Source organism: Nymphalis io, chromosome 20, assembly GCF_905147045.1.
Source record: "Nymphalis io chromosome 20, ilAglIoxx1.1, whole genome shotgun sequence".
Classification (NCBI taxonomy): domain Eukaryota; kingdom Metazoa; phylum Arthropoda; class Insecta; order Lepidoptera; family Nymphalidae; genus Nymphalis; species Nymphalis io.
In genome coordinates, this window is record NC_065907.1 from 10,414,257 (window position 1) to 10,432,147 (window position 17,891).

At 36.1% G+C, this 17,891-nt stretch overlaps 2 protein-coding genes across 2 annotated transcripts in view; both read left to right on the plus strand.

Annotated features, from left to right (window-relative positions):
- The first annotated feature begins 9,075 nt into the window (after positions 1-9,075).
- Positions 9,076-12,274, plus strand: LOC126776316 (transient receptor potential channel pyrexia). The gene has a single exon (XM_050498739.1). It carries the CDS (start codon positions 9,107-9,109, stop codon positions 12,020-12,022), a length of 2,916 nt encoding a protein of 971 aa, XP_050354696.1. The 5' UTR covers positions 9,076-9,106; the 3' UTR covers positions 12,023-12,274.
- Positions 12,275-15,005: 2,731 nt separating this feature from the next.
- LOC126776298 (protein unc-79 homolog) overlaps positions 15,006-17,891 on the plus strand; it is a 37,866-nt gene continuing 34,980 nt past the window's right edge. The window contains exons 1-3 of the mRNA XM_050498694.1: positions 15,006-15,192; positions 15,281-15,395; positions 17,433-17,552. Coding sequence (XP_050354651.1) covers positions 15,335-15,395; positions 17,433-17,552 — 181 coding nt within the window. The 5' untranslated portion in view covers positions 15,006-15,192; positions 15,281-15,334. The remainder of the gene's footprint in view (positions 15,193-15,280; positions 15,396-17,432; positions 17,553-17,891) is intronic.

Here is a 17,891-nt window from a genome sequence, read left to right on the forward strand (position 1 = left end):
ATAAAAACAAAAATATAATTTGTTTGTACCTAAGAACTTTTATATAAAATTTTTTTAGTTGCTCTTATTAGGTTTAAATCCAGGACTTCAGGATCTGAAGCTACTAACGAGTCAAAACCTTTTTTTTCACGCAGTGGAAACCTTCAAAAAGGTACCACCTTCATAAAGGTAGGTAGGGGGATTCTTACCCAACAAAACCACTGCGATGTCCGTCCTCGCCACGGGAGAGGCCGCGGATACGTTATATCAACACGATCCCGCAGCCTCTCCCGTGCTGTGCTCCGCTCGTGGCTCTGCGGAGATCTCCTCAGGGGGTGAATCGCCCGCCCCCCGCACTCCTCTCTACAACGTCAGTCAGTACCAAGGTCAAGAGAGAAGTCATCCACATTAAAAACAAATGCAATGATTACATAGAACACGTTGCTAAAACCATGCAGAGGAAGTGAACAATTGTGGTCATTAAAGCTATTCCTTATCTTTGTAAGGATATATCTAACGGACCAGGAATTGACCTTATGATAAGGATAAGGTTACACGGAGTGATTTATTTATAGTACTGTGGAGAAGAAAAGCAAGCCTGAAATAGAATAAGAGAAAATACAGATTTTTAAGTTTATTGGAATCATATTATATACAACATAAATACTCGTTGTTTTTTATTACATCAGGTGTAAGCCAGACGAATGAGACATTAAGATAAAAAAGAAAATAGCCTATAATATCCCACTGTTAGGCTAAGACCTCTTCTTTTAGGGAGAACATTTAAAGTATATTCCACCACGCTGATCCAATGACAGAGACATTCATCTGACACATGCAGGCTTACAGATTTGCAGGAGATGAACTATAAATACAATTTCAGAACATGAAAGTTCAACGGTGCTTGCCCGGGCTTAACCCGCAACCCTCAGTTAAGAATTACATGATCTAACCACTACGCCGTCATTGCACGTTGCGGAAAATTGCAGTATAATAGTAACCTAAATCAATCCAAAAAGAACGAATGGACTTTGATACATAAACCGGTACGAAATTCATGGGACCGTCACGGCCTTGGATGCTATAGCGGAGTATTCGATTATTGCGACTGTAACCAATATAATTGTGAATATACAAAAGCGTTTCCTGTTTCATTGGAAAAGGTTTGTTATTTCGTTGTTACCAAAAGTTTGTGGTATACGTGGGAATGTATGTATATAATTATACTCGTAACTTTGCCATCACAGCTACAAAGAACACAATATCCTTTTTTTACACATAATAGGCAAGCGCTTGACCGTTGACTTGCCTGATCTTAACCAAAGTCACGGTCTAGGTTCAGTCTATCCGGGTAAATATTTCACTTACTTTATTCACAGCGTACTGTTCGATAAGTTGGTTTATAAAATACTGAAACAAATATTATCATATTTTTGATATATTTAATGAGTTACCTGAGACCACAAACTCGCATTGTAGCAGCATGGTGGCGGCAGTTCCAAGCCTTTAATACAGAGTATAATAGACATTAGCAGCTGGACGACATTTACAGACTCTTAACGCTAAGGTATCGCTTACTTAATATGCCTAAGACTAGTGGATTACAGAGATAGAACTTACTTGAAGGTCACAGATTAAAATCGGCGCGAATGACGTTGAATTTTATAACTACATAGAAATATCACCAAATAATATTCAAAATATTTATCCGTTTCCTGGGATACTTTTTTTTTCTACATACATTAGACACACGCAAAAAATAATATAGTTATAATGCTTGTTACATGTTAACAAACAACTGAGTACACTAAGGGGCGAGTGAGCCAGCGTAACTACAGGTACAAGGAACATAACATCTTTGTTCCTAAAGTTGGCAAGGAGTGGTTAATATTAATTACGTTGCTAATATTTATGAGCCATGGTGACCACTTGTAAATAATAATGTATTCCAGACCGATTTCCGCCACGGCGGCCAATCTCAAGTGAGATTAGCACAACACACTTAACACACAGGAAATATTATAGTGCACAAGTGTATGCGCAAACACAGGTGCACTCTCTATTCCCTAATTCTCATAATCCGATGGGACGGCAATCCGACACGACCGGAAAGAGTTCAGGCGCAGAACCAACGGCTTTACGTGCTTTCCGAGGCACGGGAGTATACACACTTCCAACGTTCAGACTCCGGGCTGCTACTGAGAATTTTCTGACAGAAATACGCAATAACATTTTATTGGCCCGACCTGGGATTGAACCCAAATCCTCCACGTCTTACATCAGGCCACTAGACCAACAAGGCAGTCATGTCCGACAATCTATACCCACTATGTAAAAAAAAATTTTGCTATATATATAGTATTAAGGAGATGCCTTAAGTTATAAACTATTATTTTCATTTGCCATGCCTTACCAGAACCAATGTGTAAAAGATAAATTTAACAAACGCCAAACTAAAAATATTTATATACTATAGAGCAATAACAATACTACGAGCTTATAATTAAGTTTGAGTAGTTGCAGTGGTTTTCCCACGTGTTTCTCCACGTTATAATTATAAAACTAGACAATAGATAATAGCGCCTTGTATTATTACTATACTGTATATTTTAACTGCTACGGTCTAGTGTATAACCTATAAAGCTCTTGAGATCGGTTCGATAGGTAATGTTTATATTCCCGTGCACCGTAAATAAAAGAATAACTTTATTTAGAACACAAGCTGATATACCAGACAGATAATATTAAGTAGGTTAGTAAAAGAGCAATAAATATGACAACAAAACAATGAAGAAAAATGTACACTTCAGTAATAATATGTCCTCCAGACCGATTTCGACCACGGCGGCCAATCTCAAGGGAGATTAGCCAACTACGCAGGAAATATTAAAATGCACAAGTGTGTGCACAAACACAGGTGCACTCTCTATTCCCTAACTCTCATAATCCGTTGAGACGGTAATCCGACACGACCGGAAAGAGTTCAGGCGCAGGACCAACGTCTTTACTTGCTGTCCGAGGCACGGGGGTGTACACACTTCCAACGTCCAGACTGCGGGCTGCTACTGAGAATGTTCTGACAAAAAAAAACTCAATAACTTTTTATTGGCCCGACCTTTTATTGGAATTCAACCCCAGTACCTCCGGGCTGCGGCCTTACATCAAGCCACTAGACCAACGAGGCAGACAAATAAATACTATTTATTACCCCAATAAAGAATATTTACATGTTTTTGTATTACTTTACTAATACGGCCGCGCCAACGATAGTTACTGGTGGTAGGGCTTTGTGCAAGCTCGTCTGGGTAGGTACCACCCACTCATCAGATATTCTACCGCAAAACAGCAATACTTGATATTGTTGTGTTCCGGTTTGAAGGGTGAGTGAGCCAGTGTAATTACAGGCACAAGGGACATAAAATCTTAGTTCCCAAGGTTGGTGGCGCATTGGATATGTAAGCGATGGTTGACATTTCTTACAATGCCAATGTCTAAGAGCGTTGGTGACCACTTACCATCAGGTGGCCCATATGCTCGTCCGCCTTCCTATTCTATAAAAAAAAAAAAAGTTACGTCAACGGAGATTTAATTCAAAGTAACAACCCTCGGTATTAGTCAGCTCGTCACGGCATTGTCTGTTTTTATAGTCATTTTCAAGCTGTAATTCCGTAACAATATTAGTATAAGTATAAATAGAACATAGCATTGAAATTAAATAAGAAAAAGTTAATAAGAAGTATAATTTGTCACAAGGAAAATGAATAGGGAATATCACGCTATGAATCATGATTAAAATCGCAATACACAATTTATACTAATATAGAGGTGATGTGATAGTTTGTTTGTTTGTTTGTTTGAACGCGTTAATCTCGGAGTCCAGCAGTCCGATTTGAAATAATCTTTTTGCCTTAGTTAGTTTATTTATTGAGAAATGTTTTAGACTATATATCGTACTGAGTAGTTCCTATATTTAAAAGTGGTGACAAAAAGGATATAAGAAACTATAGACCAATTTCCATTTTATCGGTGTTCTCAAAGATTTTCGAAACATTAATTCTCACTTGGAAAGTTAAATCACATATATCGAATATTTAAATATGGGTTTGATGGATATTTTCTTAAACTTTTAGATACCTACTTACAAAATAGATAAATAAATGTTGTTATGGGGGAATATGAGTCAGAGACATTTTTGGCAACATCTGGAGTTCCACAGGGCTCTTGTTTGGGTCCAGTATTGTTCGTTATTTTCATTAACGGCGCGGCTTATTGTTTTAAATATAGTAAATTTAGTTTTTATGCGGATGACTTGAAAATTTATATAAATACAATCTAAGAATCTAAATGTTTACAAAGTGATCTTAATAAATTTACGAAATGGTGTAATGAAAATCGCATAAAACTAAATGAAATAAAAAGTCACAGTATTAAGTTTAGTAGAAAAATATCAGAAATTAATTATGATTATAACATAAATAATTGTATTCTAAAGAAAGTAAACGAAATAAAAGACTTAGGAATAATAATAAACGTTATAAATTATCTTCATTGTAAGATTTTGCTATTTATTTAGATTTAAAAAATTATTAATAAGAAACATATTATTGGACAAATAATTATAAATATACGAAATTTATTTGTAAATAATTCTTATATAGTCTGTGCAACAGAATAATCAATAGTTAAAAATGAACTGGTGTTTGTTTCATTATTTAATATAGGTAAATAGGCAACGGTATGTTGACTACATACATATTGCCTTTTTACATAAATCACAAACCTTGTAAACTAAGATGTTATACATAACATATAAATAAATAATATGGGACATTATTCACACACGGCTATCAGATCCCAAACTAAGCAGGGCTTGTACTATGAAAACCAGACAACTGACATGCTACATGTACTACTTTTTTTTTTTTTTTTATATTCGCCGGGAGGGCAAATGACTCTACTCCACCTGATGGTAAGTGGTAGTAGAGTCCAAACGCGACGACGGCCAGTACAGACGGGAAAAACGTTCTGCACTAGCCGCCTTCGCCTTGCCGGCCCGCAAGATGCCTCTTCACGCCTCGTTTGAAGGAACCCGGGTTGTAAGAGGAGGGGAACACGTGAGCTGGTAAGGAATTCCATTTTTTGGAAGTGCGACAAAGAAAGGAGTTGCCAAATTTCTTTGTTCGCGATGGAATTGATGTCACAGTTAGGCGGTGACATAGAGAACCAGCTCGCGTGGACTTAAGAAGGAAGGGGGAAGCAGGAATTAGAGAGAATAATTCCTCAGAGCACTCGCCGTGATACAGTCGATAGAAAGCGCTCAGTGCTGCTATCTCACGACGCAATTATAAAGGTTCAAGGGTGTTTGTGACCTTTACGTCGCCAATAATGCGTGCGGCACGTCGCTGCAACCGGTCCAAGGCCTCAAGTAGGTACTTAGTGGAGCCATCCCAAAGGTGCGAGCAATATTCCACGCAAGACCGTACCTGTGTTTTGTACAGCAGGCACAGTTGTTGTGGCGTAAAAAAGCGCCGCACCTTGTTCAGAACTCCGAGTTTCCGTGAAGCTGTTTTTATAACAGCCTCGATGTAATCCCTTGGACTAAGGTCGCAGCGAACGTCAATCCCCAGCATGGCGATTTTGCTTTGCATCACCAGCGGAGTAACACCCGTATTGACGATCATTAATTAAAGACTGATCTTCTAGGTAATGGATCATTGGGTTGTTTAAAATCCGTTCCATCACTTTACACTTTGTAATGAGGTGATAGCTATTGGCCGATAATTTGCCGGGTCAGACCGATCCCCTTTTTTGGGAACCGCTTGCACATTAGCTCTTCTCCAAGCCTCCGGCACACTTCCCGAAGAGAGAGAAAGTTGGAACAGGCGCGTTAACACAGGAGACAGCTCCGCTGCGCACTTCTCCAGCACTATGGCTGGTATTCCATCGGGACCGCTAGCTTTCCGTACATCAAGTGATTGCAGCTCCGCACGCACATCACGTTGCCTGATTTTAATGTCAGGCATCGTATGGCCACATGCAGGTATTGTAGGTGGCAGTGCACTACAATCGTCGATGACGGAATTGTCGGCAAAGAGTTTAGCCAGGAGATCGGCTTGCTCTTGCGGACTGTGAGCTAGCGATCCGTCCGGATTTCTGAGCGGTGGCAGCGAAGGTTGGCAGAAATTGTTTTGCACAGACTTGGTCAGACGCCAGAAGCTACGGGAGCCCCTAGGATGCAAATCAAGGTCATGACCAATCTGTACAATGCGCTGTGCATCCGCTCTCGTGTATGCCTTTCTACAGGACTTGGAATTTTTATTATAGTTTGCTTTCAGTGAGTCAATGTTAGATGCCCCGCTAATGCAGCCGTTGATCCACTTGCGATATGCCGCCTGCTTAGATGATACAGCATCGGCACATTCACGAGTGAACCAATGGTTACGCGTACTCCTACTGACGAGATCTGAGCTAGGAATGTAGTATTCCATTCCCAGCATGATCTCGCCAGCAACAGCAGCGGCACTAGCTGTCGGGTCATTCCCACTGAAGCAACGTTCCTTCCAAGGGACCGACGCATAGTAATCGCGCATACCGTCCCAATCCGCCGACTTATAGTGCCAAACGCGACGTTTGCATACCGCTAGTGGCGGCAGCTTGGCCTGTGGCACTCTGGTAGAAATAAGGCTGATTTTAGAAATTATCTATATAAGTATGTATATACAAAACTTTTATTTTGTATATACATACTTATATAGATAATTACACCCAGACTCAAGAAATCAGACATGTTCATGCACACAAATATCTATCCTGGGTGGGAATCGAACCCACAACCTTCGGCGTGAATGGCAAGTATCTATCAACCACGCCAACCGACCCGTCATAACAAGATATATTTTATGCTGGTAGTTCCAGCGACTCACTCACCCTTCACACCGTAATACAACCTGGTGTGTACCTGTACCTGCACCTATAAACTAATCTTGCACAAAGCCCCACCACAAATTCTCTGGAATCAAAACAATAGTAGCACTATACAAAGTCAGACATTGTTTATGTTATACTTTTTAATAATATTTGTCACTATTATCTTTTTTAATATTTATTATGTCATAACAATAATATTCACTACATATAAAAAAAAAGTCTTCCCGCCGCCTGTCTGTCTGAAGGCGATAAGCTCCAAAACTAAAAAACTGATTTTGATACAGTTTTTATCGTTGAACGAAGTGATTAATGAGAAAGGTGTACCTATTCATTAAAGTTTTATGTAAATTGACTGAAACGTGACGATGATTGTTGAAGATATTTGCTGGTGGTAGGGCTTTGTGCAAGCTCGTCTGGGTAGGTACCACCCACACATCAGATATTCTACCGCAAAACAGCAGTACTTGGTATTGTTGTGTTTCGGTTTGAAGAGTGAGTGAGCCAGTGCACTTACAAGCACAAGGGACATAAAACCTTAGTTCCCAAGGTTGGTGGCGCATTGGAGATGTAAGCGATGGTTAACATTTCTTACAATGCCAATGTCTATGGGCGTTGGTGACCACTTACCATCAGATGGCCCATATTCTCGTCCGCCTACCTATACTATATAAAAAAATAAATATCAAACCAAAAGATTTTTAATATTATAATATTATTAAAGAACTGGAAGTAATTTAAATTATTGATACAAATATTTTAAGAATGATTAATGTAGTTTCAATGTCTGTAGTATTTATTATACAAAAGTTAAATAATTTAATTAAAAAAAAAAAGTATTTAATAAATTATTGAAGCCAAATTTTCTATCTTGTATATTTAGGTATTATTTTATTTAGCTTAGAAATAAATATATAAATTTATCTTGATTTTAATAAATTTCATTTAAACTGCTGATCAATACTGTTATATTAAGTTGCCTGTTTGTGACGCTATTATATTATATGTACATCGAAATGAAGTCATGACAAAAAAATGGATGTAAATAGTTGCAAAAAGACTTGGGAGTTGAGCCGCTCGACCGGCCATTGTTAATAGCGTTTGATCGTTCTTAAGGGTCTTACATAATAGCTGAAAATAAACGCCATTTTATTTTATATTTTCTTAAATGCATGTAAGATAACCGTTTTGTTAACTCGCCGCGACATTGAGTTAAAATTAAAATATATTATATATTTTCCTCTTATTTTTTCCATAAAATTGTTTAATTTCTGAACAAACCTCCATTTCTAAATAATTCAAGAAATTTTAATTTAAAATAAAATATAAAAATAATTCATTATGTAAGTTAGCACCTTATGATAAAAGTAACAGCCTCTGCTCTCGAAGAGAAGGTTATAATTCCACAACGCTTATCTAAGGAGGATTGGTGGATTTCACGATTACTACGATAATACTACGCAAAATATCATACTCCAACGATACGAATTTGATACCAAAAATATGGTACGTTCTATTACCATACATAAGGAATACCAAATTATTTTTGTTATTCTAGGAACAAGGACTTTTAGCATATGTAGTCAACCTCATATTAAAATTCTTGACACAGTGACACTTCCCATGAGAGTGTCAGTTACCTTTTGGTAATTGAGTAGATATATTTTTTGCTAGCATTAAACGCGTTCATACTTTAAATTTTATTAGAATGTCTGAAAGTGAGCCAGTGTATTAGTAAATTACAAGCACAAGGGATGTCTTACTTCTAATTGTTAATGCAATGACAGTGTGTAAGTAATCAATAAGCGTACCCTGTGCAAGCGGTACGAAAGGAAGAAAATACAAATAGTCACGATAAAAATTTCATTATTAATCAATACAAAAAAAATATATCTACAAGGACTTCAATTTTCTGCTATTTATTATATTTATATGACGTCTAAGCCAATACCTTCATAATATTAATTTATCAGTCATTTTCGGAAACAATTTTTTATTATTGAATGAATGTAAATAATAATTTAAATAATACATATATTATTTACTCTTATTTTGTTTTTATTTCTATCGAATGTTTTAAGACTATAGTAAGTAATTTACAGTGAATATGGTCCTTTATAACAAAGGTGCGCGCGAATCATCCACATCATAGCAATTGACGGACAATAGCAGGCAGGCAGTCAGTCCCGCGCAGACCGTCCGCATGCCCACAACGCGTAGCCTCCTCTCTTCGCGCTGGTTCCGCTCACGCCGCGCCCCGCGCTTAGACGAACCTGATGACACCACCGGAACCCAACCCCAGAACATGGACCGAAGGCCGCGTGTCGCACGTGTTCTCAGCTCCCCTGCACGTGCGCAGACCGCGCCACTCGATGAGGAATCCCTCGAGAGAGCCTTCCCATCCATGGGTCACCTTGAATATGTCCTCGCTGGATCTTCACCACCGGCCGAAAGCGCCCCTAATATGTACGATAGCTTCGAGGAACCCCCACTGGACCTAACTGCGCACATATGCGCGGATTCACTACGTCAGAGTGCTTACGAACAAATGCGAGCAGTCGGCGGACGACTTCGACTGCTCGACGAATTGGAATCCGGCGTCATAACAATAGACACCGCCGTTAATACATTCACAACAGCATCTGAGGCCGAGAGAAATGTGTGCTTATTTTGGGTCGCCTATCTCAAGTATGACCATTTTTTACAACCGCTGGTCGAAGCTGGCGCTGACCCGTTATATTTCGACGCGCTCGGTTTGTCTCCATTACACGCGGCCGCATTTAGTGGTTCGACGGAGTGCGCCAATTATTTATTGTCTTGTGGAGCGGATCCTAATTACATGCCGAGATGCTTTGTACCGCTTCATTGTGCTGCGTTCGGGAATTCTGTACAAGTGGCTAATTTACTGATTAATCGTGGTGCCTCTGTCCACGCGGCTGTAAAATATATCAACTGTGAAGGAGGTTTACTGCACTGCGCTGTTCGAGCTAATTCTGTTGACTGTCTTAAGCTATTTATATCACATGGAGTAGACGTCAATCAAATAGAACCAGGCGGTACTAATGCAATTCATCTCGCCGCCGATCTTGGTATGATTCAGTGCCTTGCAATACTAATAGAGACGCCTGGAGCCGATCCTAACGTAAGAACGAGAGTGGGTGACCGGGAATCTACAGCACTTCATTTAGCAGCTGACGGTGGTTTTGTTGAATGTGTTGATTTACTTCTAAATAAAGGCGCGGACGCCAGCTTAAAAAATCATAGAGGATTTACCGCCTTACATCTTGCCGCACGCTCCTCGTGTCTGGAATGCGTAGAGTCATTGCTTAGAAAAGGAAATGCAGAACCTAATTCAATGGATTTTGACAAAAGAACACCACTTCACGCTGCCATAGGAAAGTCTGATAGTGCCTGTGACATAATTGAAACCTTAATAAGTTGGGGAGCAAATGTCAATCAAAAGGACGAGTACGGGTTCACGCCCTTACACTTAGCTGCACTTGACGGTCTTTCTGCGTGTGTAGAGACATTAATTTATCACGGTGCTGATGTAACAACGCGCTCTAAAAAAGGAAACTCAGCGCTTAATGTAATCGCCAGAAAGACACCTGCGTCACTTGCGATGATAACGAGGAAGTTGGACTGTGCTATCACATTACACCACTCACAAACAAGTAACCGAGAGGTTGAACTTGAACTCGACTTCCGTAGCATACTCCAGCATTGTTATCCACGCGAAATAAGTTATCTTAATACATTTGTTGACGAAGGCCAGAAGGAAGTACTTCTACACCCTCTTTGCTCGGCTTTCCTGTACATTAAATGGGAAAAAATTCGTAAATATTACGTCGCCCGGCTATTTCTAAGTTTCATATTCGTTCTTTGTTTAACTTTGTATGTATTAACTGCACTTGCACATAATTGCTATAATGGAAGCAAAGACATGGAAGAGACAATACAAGAACAAGAACTGTGTCAAAAACAATCCATACTAGGAGACTTACTTAGAAAAAATCCATTCGTAATAGAAATGCAATGGTGGGTGCTTGCAGGTATAACAATTTTCGAAATATTCAGGAAAGTTTACGGCATCGCCGGTTATTCGACAGTAAAACAGTATTTAATGCAATCAGAAAACATCATTGAGTGGTTTGTTATTGTAAGCGTTTTCTTAATATCATATATTTATACAAATATAACATACACGTGGCAAAATCACGTGGGGGCTTTCGCAGTTCTCGCGGGATGGACAAATTTAATGATGATGATTGGTCAGTTACCAGTTTTTGGAACCTACGTCGCTATGTATCAAAAAGTACAAAAAGAATTTGCGAAGCTACTGATGGCTTACTCATGTATTCTCATCGGATTCACAATAAGCTTTTGCGTGATATTTCCTGATTCGTCATCGTTCGCAAATCCTTTTATGGGTTTTATAACAGTCTTGACAATGATGATCGGCGAACTAAATTTGGATTTGTTATTAAATGAGCCAGATGGCAACGATCCGCCGGTCTTGTTGGAGTTCTCTGCGCAAATAACATACGTTCTTTTCCTTATGTTTGTCACCGTTGTGCTTATGAATTTGCTCGTAGGTATTGCAGTTCACGATATACAGGGATTAAGAAAAACCGCAGGCCTTTCGAAACTCGTGAGACAAACCAAACTAATTTCCTATATGGAACTTGCTTTGTTTAATGGATACCTACCAAAATGTCTCCTGAAAATATTACATTCCTCGGCCCTTGTATCGCCACAAGCGTATAGAGTTGTTTTGAGTGTGAAACCGTTAAATCCCAGTGAAAAACGTCTTCCAAGAGATATAATGATGGCGGCATACGACATTGCGAAAATGAGAAAACAATACGGTCACACCATATCATCGAATGGATCGACTACAGGGGCATATTCGTGCTTCAAAAAATACGAGAATAACAATGATTCTGGCTACCGAGAGTACGGTTATTCCTCAGGCTTGGGAAGCCTTCAGGCGAGATTAGACGAAACATCGGAAAATGTTCGACAGTTGACACAGGAGGTGAAAGAGTTAAAAAAGCTTATAAGTGCACAGCAGCTTGTAATACAACAAGCCCTGTCGGGCGCAATAGACAACCGTTGATGATATAATAGACCGTTTATATTTCAATGCCAGCGGTACAAGTCAATAAACTATGAGGAACGGTTATTGTATATTTACGTTTAGATTTGTGAACGGTTAAGAACTTAAATTGTAAACGATTTTTTTTTTGTATTCGCATTTGAATGTTGTCGAGGAAATTATGTTTAAAACGATGAGCTGTGATCGAAAATGAGATAGTGCGTAAGGGTTTTGTGATATAATTTATCATGATAATAAATTTATTTTTCATAAGCCAATCGAATTTTATTTATTTTATATTTTCGCAAATCTACAAAAATACATACTCGTCACAATACATTTCTATAAGGAGTACATAAAAAAATGGCTACTGGCCGTTATTGTTTTTTTTTAACATGAATACTATTGATACCTAATAATTTTATTATTACCTAAGTCAGCTACTAATAAATACAATGTATGCGTATGTTAAAATAACATTAATAAATTAGATGTGCACATAGGGTATTCTGTACAAAAATTAAACCATTATAAGCCTAAATTACGAAAATTTGTGTTGAGATATTTAAAAATCATTATTGAAATTCTGCCACATGTGTATTCTACGAACCCGCATTGGAGCAGCGTGGTGGAATAAGCTCCAAACCTTCTTCTCAAAAGAGAGAGGAGCCCTTAGCCGAGCAGTGGGACATTAACAGGCTGTAACTAAAGTGAAAAGAGGAAGCACAATAACAATTGTTCCTCAATATAATCATTATTATAACAAAACGATAACTATAACAGCTAAAAAGCGGATTAAAACGGCTGCTTAATTCAGTTACTATTTTTTTTTTTTTTATTTCACCGCTATGTCACAGTTATTGTATTGATTAATAAAATAATATGTATTTAAGTTAATTACATATTAGTGTTAATTATTTATAATTCACGTATGTTATTCCCAAAAATGTTTTAATATTTTTCAATAGTCGTATATTCATTTATTAAGCTTATCGATTGTTCATAAACACGTATTGTTTATAAATAGTATGAAGAAAAAATTCGCTAGTGCGAGTTTTTTACTTATTCGATAGCTGGCAGCACTTACATGATAAATAATTATAGGTTATGAACTTTTTATGAATGATAAAAACTCGAAAAAATCCTATTATCTTTAGGATTTGAATGCGACATAAAGTTCCGTCATTTAATTAATTTTCGTTCTCATTCTATTGTAAGCGAGAAAGGAATTGTCATTGGGTCTATTAGTGTCTTTGTCTAAGTGTGAAACGGTTACAGTAAATGCTATAGATTAAGTAAAAAAACTAAAATTCGGCCGTAGACAGAGAAACTAATAGAAAGAAAGAGAACGAAAATTACGTTACACATGGTTTAGACAGAGATAGAATTATCAAATCTTTTGTCCCTTATCGCGTAACCAGTTTTAGTGTTTGTTTCGCTACTCAAGTAGGGAAACAAACTTGACAATTGGTGCGGTCATTGTGTTTTTTGTTCACGTTTTAGCTTATTTTCATGCTAGAAAACGAATCTAATCCAGTGATTTATCATGTAAGTGCTGCCAGCGTCAGCTATAAAAATGTCCCGGTTTTCGATCAAAAATATCGACTCGTCGATAATATAAACAAATAAATACGGAGTCCAATAATAGCCTAAAGTGCTTCGTTATCGATAAATATGAAATTTTAATTTATTCTTTGTCCTATTTATAATTTCTTTATGACAACATTATTTAACATTCTTCTTGAATCTATAATGTTATTACATTTCGAGTCAAGAGGTTAACATAGAAATATATGTGGCAACCATTCTTTATTAATAATTTAATTGAGTATTTTAGATTTCAACATATAACGCATGAAGAACGCTTATCATATAAAGATGCTAAAGTACTGTTGATATCGGAAACAAAAACAAAAATGCAACGTTTTTTGAGTGTAACTGGAAAACAAAAAAATATTTTAATTAAAAAATAATAAATATTAAAAAGTCAAATTTAATAAGCTTGTTTTGTTTTAATTAAATCCTGAAAATTATTTATCTCCCAAAACAGGGAATGGAGTTACTATGGCAACATTATACGCACACATTGACAAACTGTCTCTGCTTAATCGGGGTTTCACGGCCCCTTGGTCTATTTTTCTATTTTATATTCTTGTTTCTCTGTCTACGGACCCGGCACATATTGTATCTAACTCAAACTTCAAAAGTGTGTTTATTTGTCATACTTTAGTTCTGCAAGTGGCCACCAGGGAATTACAGCTTAGTCAGTACAGTTGGCTTTAGTCTTTATAAATTATATAGTTACTAAGGTACACATAAAGATAAAATTGAATATAATATATATATTGTACATAATATATAAAATTGAATATAATATATTTAATATAATATATTGTAAAAATATGAAAATCATTACAATTTACAATCAACATAAATGATAATTATAAATCGGAAAAATATTTTCCCATTTATTTTTCTAATACATTTTACCGCTCGTCTTCGATTAGGGTTACGTGGCCCTAAAACATAAAAAAACCTGACTTGATATATTATTAGGATTTTCTTAAAATGACACAGTTGGATATAACTTTTTTATTTTCGCTATTGCCTTAATCGTCTTGCAAGAGCTATATGATTCAGCTGAGTCTCAGTGTAATCAATATTGCAAAAACAATAGCTGAAATATTTAATACCAAATAAAAAATATTTTCAGTATAATTAAAACATACAACAGCTAATAATATTTTTTAAATAAGTACGTTTACTAAAAACGTATTAATTTTAAAAATAAACAAAATACTTAAAAAAATACATAATATCTGATAAACTAATTTAATATATTTGTTTTGATACTGTATTTACTTGTTATTTGCAAGTATATGTGGTTTCAATGCAAAATCAAAACGCAATATATGATTTGACAGATATTTTTTTGTTATGGCAACATTCTATTTCAGGAGTTGCGCGCTAAGATTGAATCAAAATAAATAAGGTCGATCAATAGTCTGAAGAGAAGAGAAAATCTAGATTTAGGTCTCATCTCTTTCGTTTGGACGGACACAGCGTCCTAACCCGATCTGTACCTAATTTTGTGTATTGATTACGTGTTTCCGTCCATTTCGCGAGTGTCATTCAAATGCAGGGCAGTTTTAGGATTCAGCTCATAAACATGGGGACACGGGCGGCGGCCTGTAAGTTAAATAGTGATGAAAAGTCAGCTTTATAGCTCATATATTCGAATACGCCGCATGCATGTCCATTAACGCATTTCTTTTTCAGAGGTGACTCGATTCTCCGGCCTTATTTATAGAAAAAGCTTTATGTGTGTCCCTAATGCACTCCACGCAGGCGTTCGATAATATGCAGCTTGTTTTGGAGCCGCTGAATCTGAAAGGTGAGCTCGTATACACGGGCGGTTGAATAATAACTGTTGCACAGAGTTTCTCTGGCCCTGTATCACACTGCTTTGCCTAATCCCGACGAATTATAGACATCTTCTCACCCTTATCGTGACTATAGTCTTGCCATCTAGTTCTTTGAATCATAATTTAAACCAGTTATATATTCGCAAATATTTCTATAGCTTAGATGCTCAATTTTCTATCGCTTATTTTCGAGTTGCTATCTATTAGAAGATACTTTTTACTAAAAAAATCTAAATAAATAATAATTATAACATTAGATAAAGAAATACCTAAAACATGTTATATTTAGTTTATAAAGATGGCAATTCTAGCTTTTACTTGTTATGGGTGTGTCCTTTATGTGTCGCTGTCTAACTGCTGCACGGCAAGATCCAAAGGTATGTCAGTGTTGATCCCGTGTTCTTCTATGTTTTGATGTTGACCTTGATGTGACCCTGAGTTGGTGTTGTAACGTTGACTGGAAATAAATAAATGTTGGTGTTTTTGTTACAACAATTTGTTGTTAATGAGTGGTTTAATAATTAGCTTAAAATAAATTTTAGACAATGATTAGCCAATATGTCCTAATTTATCTAATTAATGCTCTTGTTAACTATCAAAGTTTTTTTATTCTGGTGTAACCGTTGATTTCAATATCAATTTATATATATTATACCATATATTTGTGAAATTGTTAATAAAAAAGTTTAAAAGTAAATTAATTTTTGTTTGTTCCTGTACAATATATTATATATTTTAATAAATGTTACAATTAATTGCAGCTGCTATTAATTTATTTATATATATAACATAGGAAATAACTTACATAACTTAATAATTGAGTTTTTCACATCAAGTAGGTATGCTCTTCTGTCAATTAAGCCTAAAAGTATCTCCGTCTTAGACTATTCTTGGGCATATTTATGAGAAAAATTCATATACTATAAATTAAAAGATTGTTATATTCACTTTGTGAATAGTTTTTCCACATACAAGTTCTATATTGCTAATATTGCTATAAAAAAGCAGTGTTTCTATATATTTAAAAATATATACTAATTAATTTCTTCAGCTCACCTTTCCTTCAGATGGCTATAAATGAATTTAAATTTTTCTTTTAATTTAGCTTGCCGCAATGGATATAATAATTAAAAAATACTCCATTTAATAGTGATTAAAATTTAAATGAATAGTTTTTAATAATAGCCATTAATTAGATACAGATAATAAAGGCTAATGAATAAGATATACATTTCGATCATACTAAATTTTACAAAATATATTTATTGTAAAAAGTAAGTAATGATTATAGTGTTACTTTTTCTTACATACCTTAATATAAAAATATGAATATGTTAGTGTCCTATAATATTATATTGGCATTTTTAATACTTTGAATATATAATGAAATGTGTATAAAGGAAATTTAAGAACCTAATTATACAAAAGATATCTGCTCTTAAAGTTCTTAGCTATTTCAAATGTATCCAACCTAAGTGGCCTCTGCATTGGGACATATTATGTAGAATTTTATTTTTTTACTTGTCATTCTACTAATTTACTAAGGTTTTCTTTGCCTGCATGATAAGCTTTAGAATATTACTTGTTTCATTTAATAGATGAAGCTTCTTTTTTTATTTGTGTGGTGATGAAATATTAGATTTTGCATGTATGTACCCCAGCACATAGACATAGGCAGCCCCGGATTTATGCCTATAAGGCACCGGCCTATGGTCCAGCATAACTCAGTCCAACTCGAAATGGAGGGCCTCAAATGTCAAAGTGCCTAGGGGCGCTGAATTTAAGTCCGCGTTTGCCCATAGCAAAAGTCATGACTTGAAATGCAAAAATTAAAGCCTGGAAAGCCAAATAATTGTCTGTGATATTTTAGATTAATATGAACCATAGAGTAATAATTATATGATTATAATCATAATTTCACAAGTAGATTATTCCATGAAACGCACCTCTTTAACTACCTGTCAAAGTCAAGGTCATGTAGTAAGTATTAACAAGTGACCTTGCAGTCACTGCGAAGATCCGGAGCCTGTACGACTGCCAGCTCCGGTTGATGCACAACATACAGCCACTACCCTCTGGCACGGATATCGCTAATACCGTCAAGTACTTCTCACAGACGCTCCTCAGTAAGTAAATTTTGGAGTCAGTATGAAATTAAAATTGAATCGCATTTAAATTTAATTATATAGTACAGTTGAAATTGTATGAAATAATTAATTTTACAGCCAGTATCACTCAATCTGTTCAGGCATTTATTTAAAAGTCATGATAAAATGAAGAAACGTACAATACATATACATGAACCCGTGTAATTGATACACTGCTTCTTTAGACAGTCATGTAAAAAGCTTATATTTGGTTCACATATTAAAACTAATAAATTGTGGTATACCAAATATCTAGAATAATCTAGTTTCCAAATAGCAATATGAATACATAACCTTTACTAAAGGTGTGGCAAAATT

Excerpts from the sequence above, each read along its gene's own strand:
- LOC126776316 (XM_050498739.1), top strand. The coding sequence starts at position 9,107 with ATGCCCACAACGCGTAGCCTCCTCTCTTCGCGCTGGTTCCGCTCACGC.